At 46.6% G+C, this 20814-nt stretch overlaps 1 protein-coding gene across 2 annotated transcripts in view; it reads right to left on the reverse strand.

Moving 5' to 3' along the window:
- Positions 1-20814, reverse strand: part of LOC140389267 (low-density lipoprotein receptor-related protein 2-like) — a 533746-nt gene that overhangs the window by 283379 nt on the left and 229553 nt on the right. For both annotated transcript variants that reach the window (XM_072473460.1, XM_072473452.1), the window contains exons 16-22: positions 20389-20592; positions 18948-19140; positions 18678-18803; positions 17487-17617; positions 14550-14687; positions 10524-10805; positions 7076-7315 (exon numbers count right to left, since the gene is read on the reverse strand). In XM_072473460.1, the coding sequence (XP_072329561.1) occupies positions 7076-7315; positions 10524-10805; positions 14550-14687; positions 17487-17617; positions 18678-18803; positions 18948-19140; positions 20389-20592 (1314 nt within the window). The remainder of the gene's footprint in view (positions 1-7075; positions 7316-10523; positions 10806-14549; positions 14688-17486; positions 17618-18677; positions 18804-18947; positions 19141-20388; positions 20593-20814) is intronic.

Raw genomic sequence — 20814 nt, forward strand, 5'->3', positions numbered from 1 at the left:
ACAGTTCAGTCCTGGGATATCGCTGCAGGAGGTTCTCAGCGTTGTGTTCCAGGCCCAACCATCTTCACCTGCTTCATTAATGACCTTCCTTCAATCATAAGGCCAGAAGTGGGGATGTTCACTGATGATTGCACAATGTTCAGTACTATTTATGACTCCAAAGGTACTCCAACAATTAATTTTCATATAGAGCCATATCAGGCATGGACTGATAAGGGCCAAATAACATTTATGCCACACAAGTGCCAGGCAATGACCAGTATCTGTTGAAACGTCACCGTGGGGTGGCACAGTGACACAGTGGTTAGCATTGCTACCTCCAGGGCCCCGGGTTCAATTCCTGCCTCGGGTGACTGTCTGTATGGAGTTTGCACTTTCTCCCTGTGCCTGCGTGGGCTTCCTCTGGGTGCTCCGGTTTCCTCCCACAGTCCAAAGGTGTGCAGGTTAGGTGGATTGGCCATGCTAAATTGCTCCTTAGTGTGCAAAGATTACTGGATTACGGGGTTCCAGGGATAGAGTGAATGCGTGGGATTAAGCTTAAGTAAGGTGCTCTTTCCAAGGGCTGGTGCAGAACCGATGGGCCGACTGGCCTCCTTCTGCACTGTAAATTCTATGAATCTATGATTTCTGTCCACATGCATAATTCGGCACACTGAGATGGGATGCATTTCAACAATATACAAATCTTAATCAAAATGAAACTCTACATGTAGATAATTAGGTTAGTCAGCTGACATATAATTTGCAGCAACACCTGGGAGTGATTTAATTCTCTATATTCATCTTTATACTGCCACTTTTTGTCAAAAAGTTCTGAACTATTTATAATAGAACAGTGATCATTACAATTTACCATCTTCACAAGCAGGTAGTAAAGTTATTGAGCGCAGTAAAAACAGACCCCACATCAATAGAGTTTTGTGAAGTAGAACCATCAGAGTGGAAACGTCAACCAGAAAGTTGCAATTTGACATAGCTGTGAATTTTATGAAGTGAAGTCTATTGGGTTGAGCAGGAGCACTAATCACTTAATAATAATAATCTTTATTAGTGTCACAAGTAGGCTTACATTAACACTGCAATGAAGTTATTGTGAAAATCCCCTAGTTGCCACACTCCGGAGCCTGTTTAGGTACACAGAGGGAGAATTCAGAATGTCCAATTCACCTAACAAGCACGTCTTTCAGGACTTTGGGGGAACATCCCCCAATCGACATAAAGGAAAGCAGACCCAAATAAATATTCCTAGCCAGTTCAATGCCACAGCCATCACCCATTAGAGTAAAAGACTCCATGTTGCTATATTATTCATTAAAAATGTTGAAACTAATTGCAATGAGAGCCAAATTTACTGACACATTTCAGTCAGATTCAGATCAGCAATGTATCAGTCCACCAGCCATGGAGAACTACTCGAAATATATTTGATGGAGCTCCAGAATTTTGAGTTTAGAAATGTGCCTATTTTGAACTTCTGGGAATAAAACACAACATGGTGGCAGTGGGTTCTGTGAGTAAACACCAAGCATTTTAATTAGATTTAATGCTAAATTTGACTGAGAAAAATCAATGTGAAATATTGCCAGAGAGGGAAAGAAACTGAGCGAATCACGTAAAAATGAAATGGTCTCTGTGGCAGCAATGAATGCACTGCTTCAGCCCATGTTGAATTGGCATGTTCATGACATTTCAGAAGTTTAAACATAAGTGTAGATTGATAATCAGTAGCTTGCTAAAAGGCATTGGTGACAAGATAAAGGGACAGCTACATCGTTTTGTGAGAAGAGACAAAGGACAAAATGTGTAATAGTTGGGAGATTAATGAAATTACAATAACAACCCAGATATTTTTTACAAATTCAGCACACATCTCCAGCCAAGGTCAAATCATTTGATCCATGAATATGAGTTTCAAAGACTCCAGGTTCGCCTGACAATTTCGCAATTTCCTTTTTAAAATTTATTTACGGGATGTAGGCGTCGCTGGTTAGCCATGCATTTATTACCCATCTGTAGTTGCCCTTCAGAAGGTGGTAGTCAGTTGCCTTCTTGAACCACTGCAGTCCCTGAGGTGTACGTACACCCACTGTGCTGTTAGGGAGGGATTTTGCCCCAGCGACAGTGAAGGAGCAGCGATATATTTCCAAGTCAGGGTGGTGAGTGACTTGGAGGGGAACCTCCAGATGGTGGGGTTCCCAGGTATCTGCTGCTCTTGTCCTTCTAGATGGTAGTGATTGTGGGTTTGAAAGGTGTTATCTCAGGAACCTTGGTGAGTTACTGCAGTGCATCTTGTAGATGGTACACATGGCTACCACTGTTTGTCAGTGATGGAGGGTTGAATGTTTTTGGAAGGGGGAGCAATCAAGCGGGCTGTTTCTTTACCAGATTGAGAAATGCAACCAGAAAATGCAAATTCAAAGAATCAGATGAAAGGCTGATAGATTGCCTCATTTCTGGAGTGACAGGTTTCTTTCTTTTCTGGCCCAAAGAGGCACGGGTTGAGGAGTTGTCTTGGTTGATCAAGTACATGAGCTATTTCATACCTTGCATGTCAGATCACAAAACCTACAACAGCCTATGAAAGAAGATCCTGAGTACCCATAGTCACAGGTACAAGAGAGGAGTTACAACAAGTCAAAAAAGTAGTATGCAAGCAGACAAGTCTGTCATACTAAAATAGAAAGAAACCAGTCACTCTGTAAAATCTTCTTTGGAAGCTTGGACACTGAGCAAAACATGCATAATGAGATTTAACTGAGAGCTAGATTTCCATAAAATGATTATCTTAATTGACACAGCTGGGCAGAAGGGAACGTTCTGTCTGACTGACCACTTTAAGATGTTATAATAGTCCATAATTCTGTGATCACTTTTGTCAATGGCTCAATGTTTATTTTCAACAGCTAAATCAGTCTCAAAACCTTATAACTTCTGTTATTGATACATTAAAAGCCTGGTTGATTGACATTTTTATAAGGTTGTAGTAACATCAGTAGTTTTGAAGAAAATTGTGAATGGGTGTTTTTTAAGAAGTTCTACATATGCTATTGTTACTGTAGGATTTGTTCTGTATGAAGTACATATCAGGTGAGTGGGCATGGAAGTGTCGTGATTTGGCATGGAGAGAATGAGGGGCAATGGGGAGGTGCAAGATGAGTTGCCATGGAAGTGGCATGGGGTGTCAGTGGTGAAGTTTAAGGGCCTAAATTATAAGCAAACATGCAGATAACCAAGGCAGGGATTTTAAACAGTAAACATTGAACACATCAAAGAGAGGTAAATACAATGAAATCACATGCTTGAGAGATTTAAATGCACTCAGTACTTGGAATGCACTTACATCAGTTTGTGAACATGTGGCCAATGTTTACAAACATTTGGGGTTTCACCACTTAGGCCACTGAAGTTTGAATGGATATGAATGGATCACAAAGAACGAACAATTAAGAAAAGTACAGCACAGGAACAGGCTCTTCGGCCCTCCAAGCCAGCGCCGACCATGCTGCCCGTCTAGACTAAAATCTTCTTCACTTCCGGGATCCGTATCCCTCTATTCCCATCCTATTCATGTATTTGTCAAGATGCCCCTTAAACATCACTATCGTCCCTGCTTCCACCACCTCCTCCGGTAGCGAGTTCCAGGCACACACTACCCTCTGCGTAAAAAACTTGCCTCGTACATCTCTTTTAAACCTTGCCCCTCGCACCTTAAACCTATGTCCCCTACTAATTGACCCCTCTACCCTGGGAAAAAATCTCTGACTATCCACTCTGTCTATGCCCCTCATAATTTTGTAGACCTCCATCAGGTCGCCCCTCAACCTCCTTCGTTCCAGTGAGAACAAACCAAGTTTATTCAATCTCTCCTCATAGCTAATGCCCTCCATACCAGGCAACATCCTGGTAAATCTCTTCTGCACCCTCTCTAAAGCCTCCACATCCTTCTGGTAGTGTGGCGACCAGAATTGAACACTATACTCCAAGTGTGGCCTAACTAAGGTTCTATACAGCTGCAACATGACTTGCCATTTTTTATACTCAATGCCCTGGCCAATGAAGGCAAGCATGCCGTATGCCTTCACAGCTGCAGATGGTTTGTAAAGGCTGTCAATCACAGACCATACTCAAAAGCTATGAATGGCTTGATGCTGGTGGGAAACAGATGCAGGTCATAGTTGCTCTCCTTCATGGAATGGACAGGTGGAACTGCAAGTTAAGTATTACAGTATAATGCTTCTTGCTGACGCTGTCTGGACTGCCCTCTAGCTTCCAGACAGGGGTCCATTTTCTGGGCAGGGGCGGTAAGTGTGGCAGGAGTCGGTGTGTGGGGGGGTGTTCTGGAAGGGGTTCTTTTAGGCAGGAGTCCCCCTATTACAGGGGTCTCTGTGGGGAGTCTCCCTATTACAGAGTCCCTGTGGGGGGGGTCTCCCTATTATAGAGCTTCCTGGGGGGGGTGGGGGGTTCCCCTATTATAGGGGTCCCTAAGGGGGTCAGTTGGGTCACGCCTTACTTGGGAGTGGGGGACCAGCTAGGCAATCTGGGCATGCGAGGATGCTGTGTGGCTGGGGGGGGGGGGGGGGGGGGGGGGGGGCGGGATTTGCTATGCAGAGCGGGGAGGGTCAGGCCAATTTGCTGTGTGGTGGGGTGTTGGGGCTGATTTGCGGGATGGGTGGATGGCCAAATGCGGGACTCTGCAGAGGGACCTCTGTAATAGGGGGACCCCTGCCTAAAGGGACCCCTTCCAAAACACCCCCCCACACACCGACCCGATAGCGGGATTCCCATTGAATCCCTCGTATTTCCCACCATGCATACATTTGGGCAGCACGGTAGCACAGTGGTTAGCACTCCTGCCTCACAGCTGCGGGGACCCGGGTCAACCGCTTTCACCCGGTGCTAAGGAGTCAACAACCATGCCTGCAAGACCTCAACTGGATGTCATTAGCACAGGTTTCCACAAATGTGGACGAGGAGTGATGGCATCTGGAGGGGGCTGGGGGGGAGCTTGCAGGTCATTCGCGACCCTTGGGTGGTTGGGCACAGGGCAGGGTACAGGGCAGTGTAGTACTTTGACACTCAGGCACCTTGGCAGTGACAGCATGTACTGGCACTGACATGTTGCCCGTTGGCACTGCCAAGGGTTGGGCTCAGGGGGTTTGTCCATTCGAAGAGAGTTAAGGAGGTTCCAGTGGCTACAAAAAGGTTGGGGAGGTGAGGGAGGCATCCTGAAAGCGGAGGTGTAGAGATCGGGGTAGCCGGTCAAAATGGCACCCTGATATGTGAGGAGGCGATATATACTCTCAATTCTTAGTGAAGACAAGGGGCGGGATTCTCCGACCGCACACCGGATTGGAGAGTTGCCGGGGGCTGGCGTAAATCCCGCCCCCGCCGTGTCCCGAAGTCTCCGCCACCAGAGATTCGGCAGGGGCGGGAATCACGCCGCGCCGGTCGGCGGGCCCACCCCCGCCGATTCTCCGGCCCGCGATGGGCCGAAGTCCCGCTGCTGGAATGCCTGTCCCGCCAGCGTGGATTAAAGCACCTTTTGAACAGCGGGACAAGGTGGCGCGGGCAGGCTCCGGGGTCCTGGGGGGAGCGCGGGGCGATCGGGGGTGCCCCCACAGTGGCCTGGCCCGTGATCGGGGCCCACCGATCCGCGGGTGGGCCTGTGCCGTGATGGCACTCTTTTTCTTCCGCCTTCGCCATGGTCTTCACTATGGCAGAGCCGGAAGAGACTCCCTCCCGTGCGCATGTGCGGGGATGACGTCAGCAGCCGCTGATGCTCCCGCGCATGCGCCGATCCGCATCGCCCGGCAAAGACCTTTCAGCCCCGGCTGGCGTGGCACCAAAGGCCTTTCCCGCCAGCCGGTGGAGCGCAAACCACTCCGGCGCAGGCCTAGCCCCTCAAGGTGAGAGCTTGGCCCCAAAAGGTGTGGAGACTTCCGCACCTTTGGGCGGCCTGATGCCGGAGTGGTTCCCGCCACTCCATTACGCCGGAACCCCCCGCCCCGCCGGGTAGGGGAGAATCCCGCCCCAGGTATTTATTAAAACATTTAATTTTGTTGAAAATTTAATGAATATTTGAAGGGCGTGATCTAACCAAAAAAAAAATCAGAGTCAGTCCTGGGCGGGATTAGCGGAGTCGTTCCCGGTGCTGCACTCTGTTGCTATTTTGGGCCCCGGCGGAGAACGCCCTCCCCCCACCCGAGGACGCACTTAGTGTCATTTCCTAGAGATTGGGATGCCATTTTTATATTACGCTCCGATCTCTAGACCCCCTTAATGTGACTCTCCAACCTCCCCAAAGTCCCAACTCACCCATAAGAGGGTCCTTGAGCTCCCCGGGCCCCATCTCACATGGGCAGGGCATCCATGAGCCTGATCACCAGTGGGGGCAAAATGCCAACTGGCAGTGACACCTGGGCAACCTTGCAGTGGGGTGACCCTGCCAAGGTGCCAGGCGGCACCACCAGGGTGCCTGGCTGGCAGTGACAAGGTGCCCGGATGGCACTAACAATGACAAGGAGCCACCCTGCCCGGAAGCCGCCCATCCGGGGGTCTCCGATTACCAGCGAGACACCCGCAAGTGCTGTTCCACCTGGTCCCCATTTATGAACGGCACCTGGCTGGGGGTCTCCTTGGCTAGACCAGTAGATGCCAGGTAACCATTCGATCTGGCATTAGCATGGTTAAGGGGGCTTTTGAACTCACTTATCCATGGGAGACTGGATCCCACCCATTGTGGGCGGGACCCAGATCGTGACATCCCACAAGATCTGGTTAGCTCTCGCGAGGCGTAACAGCCATCGGGAATCCCGCGAGATGCGTGTCCGATTCTGGCGGGACACAGCCGGTAGATCATGCCCAAAATCTTTAATTGTTCATTTGATGGAAGTTTTCATACAAACAATGGCCTAAATTTCTTCAGATATATGTCTGTGCTGATCTTACCACATGTATGTCAGAAAACTAAAATTCCATCAGGAATTAAAATAAATAGTTGTAAAACTAAACCAGATTATTATTTTTTTTTAAAAACCTGCAAAATACATCTCACAGAATAAACTGTAATACTTACCACAGTGAAGCTCATCTGAGCCATCTCCACAATCATTATCTGTGTCACATACCCATGTCTTAGGGATACACCAGTTATTAATGCAGGTAAAACTGTTTTCACTACAGATTCTGGGTACGTTGGTTGGGCATCCCTTTTCATCACTCCCATCTGAGCAGTCATTTTGTCCGTCACATTTCCAGTAATTTGGAATGCATTGGTTATTAGGGCATGTAAAGGCAAATGGAGAGCATGTGGTATCTAGGTGGATAAATACAGGACAAGAATATAAGTTTTTTAACGAAAGGTACATATAAATGGTTCAAGTCCATACATTTCTTAGTGGGTAGATTATTAATATATGCAGGAAACACCTATCACACGCTAAGATGGTTTGTCTCAGAAGTTTAAAAAACTTCTTAAGTTAAAAACGTTTGAAAACTTAGCAAATTATACTAGTTTTGATCAAATTAATAGTGCATATTATTAAATACATATTAAAAGCTTCTCATGTTTTACATATTGATACACCATGCATTTTGACTTTGAATGAATGCCACACAATGCATTGAAGTATTTAACAAACTTTACACATGTTAATAAGACCCATGTTCCAACACTTAGGTCACAATGTTTAACCTTGCGGTTTATGGACCATAAGCAATACATTTCATGAATGCACTAAGTTCAAAACTTGAACTGAGACAGAAATATTTGGGGCCTGAAATTAATCTTGCTGTATTGAAACCTGTATGTAATTGCATACAAGATAAGGTCAGAAGTAATGTTAACTAAAATCAGTAAAATTGCACTGTTGTCAAAATCACTTTCATTTACATTGAGAATAGAGAAGTTTATCAAAGAAATTGTTGCAAAATGGTTATTAAAATAATTATATTTCAGTATAAGCCTTCATCCATTGTCTCCATATTAGTCTTATTATGTAGCTATGGTGTCAGCTGTGGTTCAATTGATTGTACTATCACCTGAGACAAAAGGTTGTGGGTTCTAGTCCTGCTGGAGGAACTTAAGCTGGCACTGTAGTGCAGTATGCAGTATTGCCTTTCAAATGAGACATTGACCTTAAGTCCCCTCATGCGGACACAAAAGGCCCTATTTTGAAGGGGAATTCCGACAACGTCCTGGCTAAAATGTATCCCTCAGCTAGCATTACTAAAAATTCAAATCAGTACAATATTGCTGTTTGTGACTTCTGCTGAGCACAAATGCGCTGCCACATTTCCCACATTACAATTGCGCCTGTGCTTCAAAAATTGCCTGTAAAGTGCTTTGGGACATCCTGCGGTCATGAATGGTTCTATACGAATTCTAGTCTCTCTTATTCTCTTTTGATAATCGTTACATTTGCATGATGGCAGTTTCTCACCAAAAAGTTATCAAAATGATCCATATATTTATGATTTTACTATATTCAATCGCCTGCTTGCAACACACCAGAGATGCCAGTTAAAACGTCTTGCAGGACACCGATGATAAATCTAAAAAAAAGCACTTGGGGCTGGATTTTGACAAAATGAGGTGGATAGCTCGAGTCAGGAAATTTCCCAACTCATTGAACCCAACATTCGCTCTGGTCAGGTGGGGCAGGGTCAGGTCGAACACATCAACCCGGAATGAAATCCTAGGCGGCAACAGTACAGGCAAATATTGAGGTGGGCTGGTTTGAAAGTCCTTTGCAGCTCTCTGGGACCTTGTCCCAGTTGTTTTAGAAGCTGATAGGCCCTAGAACACTCATCCCTCAAATCCCCTGTTCAACCCCCACCCTCCCCCCATGCTACCTGATACTCCCATATCTCTCCATGCCAGATCAGATTCCACCCACCACCCATGCCCACCATTACATACCTGATGGGCCCTCATGCCCCCATGGCCCCTCATACTATTATGGCCCCTCCGTAACCACTCACTCAGCATCTACCATTGGTGGACCTCAGAAGGCCATTTAGAGATGAAAAGAAATAAACTTCTACCATTCTAATACAACTCTCATTCATACACATTTGATAGTGAAAAAGTCAGATTCAAGGTTTCAAATCTCAAGTGTTCAATCTCTTATCAAAAGAGACCCAGGGCGGCATGTGGCGCAGTGGTTAGCACTGGGACTGCGGAGCTGAGGACCAAGGTTCGAATCCCGGCCCTGGGTCACTGTCCGTGTTTAGTTTGCACATTCTCCCCATGTCTGCGTGGGTTTCACCCCCACAACCTAAAGTTGTGCTGGTTAGGTGGATTGGCCATGATAAGTTGCCCCTTAATTGAAAAAAAGAAAAATAATTGGCTACTCTAAATTTAAAAATAAAAGAGACCCAACATTAAAGACAGTTAATCCTTTAATAACCTCTTTAAACTCTCAGACCATGAACTCAAAAACCTGCATGAGATAATTTAGTTTTTGAAACTCAGTTAAGCATTCATAATGACATAATAATGATCCTTGGGAAATGAGAACAAAGATCTGCATTGCAACTGCATAAACTGATGGCAAATTTTATTTTTCTTACCTGAATTATATGGCCTGTCAACAAAGCAATCAAGCATGCTTTCTTATAACTCGCACTGACAGTTTAAGCCATTTCCCCCCAAGTTTAAAGAGCAGGGGATTTAAAATTCTTCAGATCATGTCACATTAAACAGAGTCTGCCCACCTTCAAGAGGATTTACTCCATCAAACACCACCACTTGGAAGTTCCCCTCCAAGCCACAACCAGCCATCCTGACTTGGAAAATATATTACCGTTCCTTCACCGTCGCTGGGTCAAAATCCTGGGACTCCCTCCATACCCCACATGGAACTCAGCAGTTTAAGGAGGCAGCTCGCCATCGCCTTCTCAAGGGCAATTAAGGATAGACAATAAATGCTGGCCCAGCCAGCAATGCCTACATCCCAAGAATGATTAAAAGAGAATCAACTTGTGACTCCCATATTGAGGGCTAAGGCCAGTGGAAAATCCAGAACTCCATGAAAATTGGGCCCTTTGTTTGATTCCTGGAAAACAAACATGTTTTCCAGTTCTATTTCCTTAGGAAAAAGTAGATTTAAAATTCTAATATTTCTACTAATTTTATGCTGGGCTTTACTGTGACAAATTATTACTAGGGTTCAAAGTCTGCTAGCAAGCCAATCAGAACCTTATGTGAAGTATCATTCAAGATATATTAATTAAGCGTAATATTTCAGAAAGAATTGAAATCAGTAGGTATATGAGAAATTTAATTAATGTGACAAAGAGAAGTATTCTGAAAGCGGAGGACAATTGACCTCATTCTGTAACGCTTCATAATCTTTTATTTCTTAGCCCAAGAATGGATTAATTAGAAGTGCTGAAAGGTAAATTTGATATTCTGTAACAAGAGAAATTAAGACCTTTTAAACAAATTAAATGAGTGCATTGAACTCCTCAATTGTACTGACACATTGGCTGCATTGTATGTAAATTTCAACAGTACGTACTTAAAGTTCCACAGTTTGCTTCATCGCTATTATCATGGCAATCATTAACTCCATCACAGCGATTGTAATTTGACACACATTTCCCATTGGCACAAGTGAAAGAAAAAAAGGCGCATTGTTGTGTGGGTGGTTCACTTGATGGATCTTCAATGCAGTTAATGTTGTTGGGATCAAGTTTCATTCCGTAGGGACAACCACAGACTCTCTGAGAATTGGGTGTCGGGAAGCAAAAATGACTGCAGTCTCCATTGGGGTTTGCTGGTCTGTTACAGTTATTGGATCCTATATTGCAAAAACAGCAAAGTTTCTGTTAGATATCTGTAGAAGATCCTAAGACTTGAACATGAGAATTCATTAAAGTAAAAGTTTCCCAGTCTTAAGTCAGACCGAAGTTACTAATAATATTGGGAATAAAATTCCTCCAAAAATTGGCATTTTTCACTTATAATAAATTCTTCACTAGATTACAAAGTATGGAAATCATATTGGAGTTATGTATAACATTGGTGAGGCCACAGCTGGAGTACTGTGTGCACTTCTGGTCGCCACATTATCGGAAGGGTGTGATTACACTGGAACGGGTGCAGAAGCGTTTCATCCCAGGATGTTGCCTGGGATGGAACATTTTATTTATGAAGAGAGGTTGTATCGGCTTGAGGGTTGTTTTTGCTGGAGCAGAGAAGACTGAGGGGTGACCTGATCGAGGTGTACAAGATTTTGAGGGGCATGGACAGGGGGATAGGGAACAGCTGTTCCCTTTAGTTGATGGATGGGTTAACGAGGGGACACAAGTTCAAGGTGAGGGGCGGGAGGTTAAATTAATAATCTTTATTGTCACAAGTAAGCTTACATTAACACTGCAATGATGTTACTGCGAAAAGCCCCTAGTCGCCACATTCCGGTGCCTGTTCGGATACACAGAGGGAGAATTCAGAATGTCGAAATTACCTAACAGCACGTCTTTCGGGACTTGTGGGAGGAAACCGGAGCGCCCAGAGGAAACCCACGCAGAGACAGGGAGAACGTGCAGATTCTGGACAGACAGTGACCCAAGCCGGGAATCGAATCTGGAACTCTGGCGCTGTTAAGCAACAGTGCTAACCATGGTGCTACTGTGCAGGAGGGATTTGAGGAAATACCTTTTTACCCAGAGGGTGGTGACTGTCTGGAACGCACTGCCTGGGTAGGTGGAAGAGGCGGGTTGCCTCACATCCTTTAAAAAGTACCTGGATGAGCATTTAGCACATCTTAACATTCGAGGCTATGGGCCTGGCAAATAGGATTAGGATTGGCAGATCAGGTGGTGGTGCAGACATGATGGGCCGAATGGCCTTTTCTGCATTGTATTTTTCTGTGATTCTGCGAAATGTAATGGGATTGCTTTCCTCTCTATTCAGCCTTCAGACAGCAGATTGAAAAGACAAAAAATGGAAGATTTGCATTTTTATGGCACCTTTCACAACTTACATACCAAAGTGTTTTCCAGTCAATTAAGCACTTTTGTAATAAAGCCATTGTTGTAATGTAGAAAAGCCAATTTTCAGATAACAAGCTTCTACAAACCGATATTCCATTTTTATGATGCTCATTGAGGCCAGGGTACAAGGAATAACTCGCTTGCTCATCTATGGTGATTTTTAGATTGAACCAGGATTTTTATATCAACCTGTGAGAGCAGCAAGGGTCTCAGTTTCATATCTCACCCCAAAGACAGCGTGCGTGATTCTCCATCGGCTGGATTCTCTGCTTCACCGGCAGCACACTTACGCCAGTGCGTTTCTCGACGGCGTGGGTGGCCACAATGGGAAACCCCATTGGCTGGTTGTGTGAATGGAGAATCCTGCTGCTTGCGGGGTGCGCCGTGCCGGTAGACGGGGTTGGCGGAATGGAGAATCCCGCCCAGCATCTTTGTCAGTGGAGCACCCCCATAGTGCTGCACTAGAGTGCCAGCCTTCACTTGTGTTAAAGTCCTGGGGCGGGATTCTCCGCAATCGGCGCGATGTCCGCTGACCGGCGCCAAAAACGGCGCGAATCAGTCCGGCATCGTGCCGCCCCAAAGGTGCGGAATTCTCCGCATCTTGAGGGGCCGAGCCCTCACCTTGAGGGGCTAGGCCCGCGCCGGACTGATTTCCGCCCCGCCAGCTGGTGGGAAAGGCCTTTGGTGCCCCGCCAGCTGGCGCGGAAATGACTTTGCCGTGCGGCGCATGCGCGGGAGCATCAGCAGCTGCTCACTGCATCCCCGCGCATGCGCAGTGGAGGGGGTCTCTTCCGCCTCCGCCATGGTGGAGACCATGGCGAACGCGGAAGGAAAAGAGTGCCCCCACAGCACAGGCCCGCCCCGGATCGGTGGGCCCCGATCGTGGGCCAGGCCACCGTGGGGACACCCCCCGGGGCCAGATCGCCCTGCCCTTCCCAGGACCCCGGAGCCCGCCCACGCCGCCAGTAAGAGAGGTGGTTTGATCCTCGCCAGCGGGACAGGCATTCCAGCAGCGGGACTTCGGCCCATCACGGGCCGGAGAATCGCCGGGGGGGGGGGCCCGGCAACTGGCGCGGCGTGATTCCCACGCCCGCCGAATATCCGGTGCCGGAGAATTTGGCAACCGGCGGGGGCGGGATTCACGCCAGCCCCTGGCGATTCTCCGACCCGGCGGGGGGTCGGAGAATCCCACCCCTGCAGTGGGACTTGAACCAGCAACTTTCTGACTCAGAGACAAGAGGCGGGATTCTGCTGTAATCGGCGGGGCGGGCAACTCCGGTGGGAAGGAGTGGCGTGAACCATTCCAGCGTCAGGCCGCCCCAACGGTGCGGAATCCTCCGCACCTTCAGGGGCTAGGCCGGCACCAGAGTGGTTTGCACCGCGCCGGCCGGCGGGGAAGGCGCTTGGCGCCACGCCAACCGACGCCGAAGGGCCTCCGCCGGCCAGCGTGAGTTGGCACATGCACGGGAGTGCCATCGTGTGCTGGCGTCATCCCAGTGCATGCGCGGGAGGTTTCGTCTCCGCATCGGCCATGGTGGAGGACAACAGCGGCCGATGCGGAGGAATAGAGTGCCCCCACGGCACAGGCCCGCCCGCGGATCGGTGGGCCCCGATCGTGGGCCAGGCCACCGTGGGAGCACCTCCCGGGGCCAGATCCCCCCGCACCCCCCCCCCCGAGAACCCCAGAGGCCGCCCGCGCCGCCAAGTCCACCGGTAAGGACCTACTCTAATTTACGTCGGCGGGACTGGCAAAAAACGGGGGGCCACTCGGCCCATCGCGGGCCAGAGAATCGCCAGGGGGTGTGCTGCCAGCAACCACCGACCGGTGCGGCGCGATTCCCGCCTCCGCCAAATCCCCGGCGCCGGAGAATTCGGCAGCCGGCCGGGGCGGGATTCACCCCGCCGCCCGGTGATTCTCTGACCCGGCGGGGGGGGTCGGAGAATCCCGCCCAAGAATGCAACAAACTGACATAGCCAAATTTGGGGCAGAGTTCAGTGTTACCAGGATTCTACCTTTTTCCAATTTGCCATTTTCTGGTAGCATAAGTAAAGGTATACTTCACACCTCCTTTGTCAAAGAAGAATTGTCTCGGCTCCTTTTTCTAGGGTACGTCAAGAATTCTACCCAGAAGGCCATTCTAAAGGCTGAATGGAACTTCTTTCAGCTGAGATGTGGCAGTGTTTTGTTTAGGTCTTTGAAAGGTCTCAGTCTTTATCCAGAACAAAGTGATTAATCCAATTGGAGATCAATTATTTCCAATCTGGGGGCCAGGTGGCTCCCTATTCAGCTGTACGACTGTCGCTGCTGCTGTTCATTTAGCTTCATTATGGAAAAGACTACGAGGTAAAGGTTGGGATGGGCGCGACACCTTTGAGCTTGGCCAAATGGAGGTCATGCCCCAACACAAAGGCGCTGGTAAACAGGATCCTCAAAATGTTAGCGTGTGTTTTGGAAAAGATTCCTTTGTCCATAAATCCACATTGAATTTGTGAGTTCAACAGATTTCGTAGATAGTTAAAATATACGTAATTTGATTATTTATACATACCAGTCTGGACAGACGCATCAAATGATTTTACATGCATAATATTGTTGATGCCTCTTCTGATAATAGACATCCCACCACCATCTATTTTCCTCACACGGACAATTCCACTCAGCCTCCAATCAGTAAAGTATGCATAATCTACAGAGAAAAGACAATCAAGAAACTATTTAAGATTTAGATTTAGATTTATTGTCACGTGCCTGAGGTACAGTGAAAACTATTGTTCTGCGTACAGTCCAGGCAGATCATTCCATACATGAAAAACATAGGACATATGATAAATACACAATGTATATACATTCACCTAGACATCGGGTGAAACGTACGGAGTGTAGTGCTACACAGTAGAGAAGATGCGTGGAGAGATCCGTTCAGTCCATAAGCAGGTCATTCAGAAGTCTGGTGACAGCGAGGAAGAGGCAGTTTTTGAATCTGTTAGTGCATGTTCTCAGACTTTTTGTATCTTCTGCCCGATGGAAGAGGTTTGAAGAGAGAATAACCTGGGCGGGAGGGGTCTTTGATTATGCTGCCCACTTTCGTAATAGATTATCATAGAATTTACAGTGCAAAAGGAGGCCATTCAGCCCATCGAGTCTGCACCGGCTCTTGGAAAGAGCACCCCACCCAAAGTCAACACCTCTACCCTATCCCCATAACCCAGTAACCTCACGCAACACTAAGGGCAATTTTGGACACTAAGGGCAATTTATCATGGCCAATCCACCTAACCTACACATCTTTGGACTGTGGGAGGAAACCGGAGCACCCGGAGGAAACCCACGCACACACGGGGAGGATGTGCAGACTCCGCACAGACAGTGACCCAAGCCAGAATCAAACCTGGGACCCTGGAGCTGTGAAGCAATTGTGCTATCCACAATGCTACCGTGCTGCCCAAATGCAGCGGGAGGTGCAGACAGAGTCAGTGGATGGGAGGCAGGTTCGCTTGATGGACTGGGCTGTGTTCACGACGCTCTAATTTCTTACGGTCTTGGGCCGAGCAGTTGCCATACCAAGGTGTGATACAGCCGGATAGGTTGCTTTCTATGGTGTATCTGTAAAAAATTGTAAGAGTCAATGTGGACATGCTGAATTTCCTTTGTTTCCTGAGGACCTATAGGCGCTTTTGTGCTTTCTTGGTTGTAGCGTCGACGTGGGTGACCAGGACAGATTGTTGGTGATGTGCACACCTAAGAATTTGAAGCTGTTAACCATCTCCAACTCGGCACCATTGATGCAGACAAGGTTGTGTACAACACTTCGCTTCCTGAAGTCAATGACCAGCTTTTTGGTCTTGCTGACGTTGAAGGAAAGATTGTTGTCATTGCACCATGCCACTGGATTCTCTATCTCCCTCCTGTATTCTGACTCAATGTTGTTTGAGATCCAACCCACTATGGTCATGTCATCAGCAAACTTGTAGATGAAGCTGGAGCCAAATTTTGCCAGACAGTCGTGTATATATAAGGAATATAGTAGTGCACAGCCCTGCGGGGCCCCGGTTTGAGGACTATCGTGGAGGAGGTGTTGTTGTTTAGCCTTACTGATTGTGGTCTATGGGTCAGGAAGTTGAGGATCCAATTGCAAGGGGAGGAGCCAAGTCCTAGGTTTTGGAGTTTTGATGTGAGCTTGGCTGTGATTATGGTGTTGAAGGCAGAGCTGTAGTCAATGAATAGGAGTGTGAAGTAGGAATCCTTGTTGTCGAGATGCTCTAGGGATGAGTGTAGGGCCTGGGAGATATCATCTGAAGTGGACAGGGGAGGTGATGGCATAGTGGTATTGTCACTGGACTAGTAAACCAGAGACCCAAGTTCAAATCCCGCCACTGCAGATGGTGAAATTTGAGTTCAATAAAAATCTTGAATTAAAAGTCTAACTACAACCATGAAACCATTGTCAATTGTCATTTAAACCCATCTGGTTCGCTAATGTCCTTTAGGGAAGGGAATCTGTCATCCTTACCTGGTCTGGCCTGTATGTGACTCCAGATCCACAGTAATGTGGCTGACTCTTAACTGCCCCCTCAAGGGCAATTAGGGTTGGGCAATAAATGCTGGCACAGCCTGTGACGTCCATGTCCCATGAACAAATAAAAAAAAGATTGGTTGTGGTGGTATGCGAATTGCAGTGGATCAAGGCATTCTGGGAGTATGCAGTTGATGTCTCACATGACCAACCTCCCGAAGCACTTCATACTGACAGATGTAAAGGCCACCTGATGGTAGTCATTAAGGCACGTTGCCTGATTCTTCTTTGGCACCAGTGTGATGGTGGGAACCCCGGTGGGCTCTGCCCCTGGCTCCGCCCATACTGGGGCCATATATAGCAGGTGGGAACCTTGGAATGGTGAAGGGAGAGGTTGAAGATGTCCGCAAACACACCCGCCAGTTGGTCCATGCAGGATTTGAGTGCATGATCAGGAACTCCGTCAGGACCCATTGCTTTCCGAGGGTTCACTTTCAAGAAGGTCGATCTGACTTCGGAGGCTGTGACGACAGGTATGGGTGTGTCCGAGGCTGCTGGGACAGTTGACAATGGTTTGTTGATTTCCTGCTAGAAACGAGCATAGAATGCATTGAGTTCATCGGGGAGGGTGCTTTGTTGCCAGAGATTGTACTCGGGTTTGTTCTGTAGCCTGTTATATTATTTAAGCCTTGCCACAACCGATGAGAGTCCGTGTCATTAGTCTGTATCTCTAGCTTAGTCTGATATTGTCTCTTAGCATCCCTGATGGTTTTGCGGAGGTCGTACCTAGATTTCTTGTATAGTCAGGGTCCAGACCAAGTCAAGACTTAGGTCAAGACCAAGCTAGCTAATGTAGTTTTGTTCTGTGTAACAAAATGAGCAGAACTAAATATCATGAAATTTTACAATGTGCTTTCATTGTTTTTTACAGTAAATCTCATGACTTTAATATTTTGTAGGATTGTGACTTACCACCAAACACTGTAAGACCAAAAGGATGTGACATTTGGCTAATTTGATTGAGTGTCTGTCTGTCAGTACCACTGAAGGAACAGTGCTCAATTTTATCAAAAAAGGCATCCACCCAGTACAGACGAAGAGAACTAGAAAAGCAGAAATCTTTGGTTCAGTTCAAATGGAGGCTAGATAATTGCGTGAAATGATGCGCTGAATGCAAAATACACACACAGAGATTTTAAAAATGTATTCAGCATTACGATAATCTACTCAACTGCTGACTGTTTCAAACAAATATAAGTGCACATGAACCAGGGCTACGGACAACTATAGGGTGATGTTGGCATAGTGATAATACCAGTAAACTAGCAATTCACTCGTATGGATGGGATTCAGATCACAGCATCTTGTGAGATCCCGTTCGATCATGCGAGGCACGATGAGCCTGGTGGATCCCGGAAGAGGCCTCTCCCGGCATCTACCGGCGGCGCCAACCCCTGATCACCCAAACATGGATGCGGTGCGGCCGGTAGATCGTGCCCAATGTCCAATCAAAGAAACAATGCTAATTTATTTTCATGTCAATGTTCATATTCATTTTCAAAGCCAGCAAAAGGTCAGCACAAATTCAAAAGCTGCTTGATATGCAGACTGATTATTACTTGACCATTAGCAAATGGAGGAAAACATACCCTCCTGAATATAATAATAATAATCACTTATTGGCACAAGTAGGCTTCAATGAAGTTACTGTGAAAAGCCCCTAGTCGCCACATTCCGGCGCCTGTTCGGGAGGCCGGTATGGGTATTGAACCCGTGCTGCTGGCATTGTTCTGCATTGCAAGCCAGCTATTTAGCCCACTGTGCTAAACCAGACCCTGATATGTTATACCGTCAATTCACTGTGAGACCGTGAGAACGAGCGAACATTAGGCTTTAATATTCATGAACTCGCCTGCCAGAGTCGGCTGTACAAATGAGTGCCACCCACAGGTGGCCGGACTATATATGGCCCCAGTATGGGCGGAGCCAGGGGCAGAGCCCACCGGGGTTCCAGTACAGTACCTGGAAGTAGCCCTTATCATCACTTCCAGGTCACAGGTCACATCATTATACAGACAGTACAGACAGCTCATGCATTAGGTGAAATACATTCAACACATGACAGTTGCAGAATTAGCCTTTTGAATTATCAGCTTGGCTCACCTCCAGTCAATGGCAAGGCCATTTGGCCAACCGAGCGTTGTATTGACTATTGCCATTGTATTTGACCCATCACCCCATGCTCTCATGATCTTTGCCGGTCTGTACCAGTCTGTCCAGAAGATATACCTGTAAGTAAATGTTAACGTGGTAAATCCAACATTTGTGGATCTTAGCGTAGTGAAATTCCAACTACATCGATGAATATTACTCAAAATTCTGTCCGTGATATTTAGCAGGGAGAAAACTGTGAATACTGAAATTTTTATTTACCCCATTAATGGATGCACAACAATAGATCTAGGATTGTTCAAGTTCTCAACAATTGCTCTTCTGGATTTATCAGCTAACCGCAGAACAGAAATGCTGCTGTAGCGTGCATCAGTCCAGTAAAGATTCCTCGAAATCCAATCAAAAGCCAGATCTTCCACTCCATCCACTCTATTGGCAACAAGGATTTCCCGGTCTACATATCAGACAGAAAACTAAGCATAAATAAAAACAAAATTCTGTGGATTCTGGAAATATGAAATAAAAATAGAAAATGCTGGATTAACACAGCAGGTCTGGCAGCATCTGTGGCAAGAGAAACATTGTTAACATTTTGAGTCCATTCTGTAGAAGGGTCAATAGACTTAAAACATTGGGCGTGATTTAACACCTAAAAAACAGAGTCCCATTTTGGGCGCATATAGCAGGGTGTTTCTCGGTGTCTGCAGCACCGAGAACGACCCCGCCATCAGGCGGGACTCTTCTTTTTGGCCTCTGTCAAGAATGCCCCGCCAAGGTCACACTTACCTCGTTCCTCGAGTACTCCCATCATCCCACCTCCTCAAGGCAGGGTTCGCAGCGAGGGCGAGATCCAGATTGTGACGTCTCGCGATTTCTCGTTAGATCTCACGTGCGTTACGAGCCTCGCAAATCTCGCGAGAGGCCTCTCGTAAGGTTTAATGGCCTTGTCGTGTCACCGAGTTGGGGGCTGCAAGGCCGTCCGATCATGCCTGTCAACTTTGTTTCTCTCTCCACAGATGCTGCCAGACGTTATCCAGCATTTTCTGTGTTTATTTCAGAAAACTGAGCATTATTAATTTAATTCACAAATTTTCTCACCGGTAGACACAGAGTCCTGTTTGCAAGCTCTTAGCTGGGTTGTAACAAGAGAATGCAGGAATGAAAGTGGGAGCGAGAGACAGTGAGCAAGATGGAATACCGAAGAGTCCACCATCCAGTCTCCATTCCCAATGGCCATTTTAGCACCTACTTTCCTGAAAAGAAATGTTGTTTGGGGGCAACCATAGCTCAAAGTCTCAAATTAAGCAGAGCCTAATCTCAGTCCTAATTAAAGTATAAGCAAATTGATGAAACTAAAATAAATTTGTAATCCTTTGTTAGTGAAACTAGCAGATTTATCTCTTTAAAATGGAAGGGATTTCACTTTCAGCTATGACAGTGAATTTAACTGAGGATAGCAAGGAAACAATGAGATTGTCTCCATACTTAGTAGAATAAATAATAATCTAATTACCAATGGAACACAAGTCAAAATTGAATACTTGCAAAACAAGCTTTTAAAATGCTGACTTTTTTTAATAAATGCTAAAGGGCAAAGAGGTTTCCATATTTTGTTTAAGATGCAAAACCTACAATCTTTCCATTGAAGAAATGAAAAGGATCTGAAAAGCTGATTATTTACATCGATTTGGTTATTTATTACCTGTTCCATCAATTTTCTGTTGATAAATCAGGTCCGTTCTTGTATCAGAGAAAAATATTTTCTGCTGTGTTGCATCAAAATCAATTCCTACAAAGTAAGAAGGGCTTGCTGTCACAGGCAGGATGATATCTTTCTGACTGGAGATGTTGAAAGGGATTCCACGCACAGCCAGCTGGGATGAAAATAGTAAGAACTGGGTCACAGCTGCAGAAGAGAGAACAATTGTGTTCAAACGTTCTTTGTTTTAACACACCCAGTGAGTCAAAACTAAATACAACATTCACATCCAGCAGGATTACAGGGCATCAGCATAATTGGACTACAGTGGAGGAATGGAGGAGAGAGATGGGAAGAGGAAGAAGGGAGAGAATGGAGGCAAGTGGCAGAGGAGAGAGGGAGAGAGCAAGGACAGAAAGGCAGTTGAAA

Source organism: Scyliorhinus torazame, chromosome 2 (genome assembly GCF_047496885.1).
Source record: "Scyliorhinus torazame isolate Kashiwa2021f chromosome 2, sScyTor2.1, whole genome shotgun sequence".
NCBI lineage: Eukaryota > Metazoa > Chordata > Chondrichthyes > Carcharhiniformes > Scyliorhinidae > Scyliorhinus > Scyliorhinus torazame.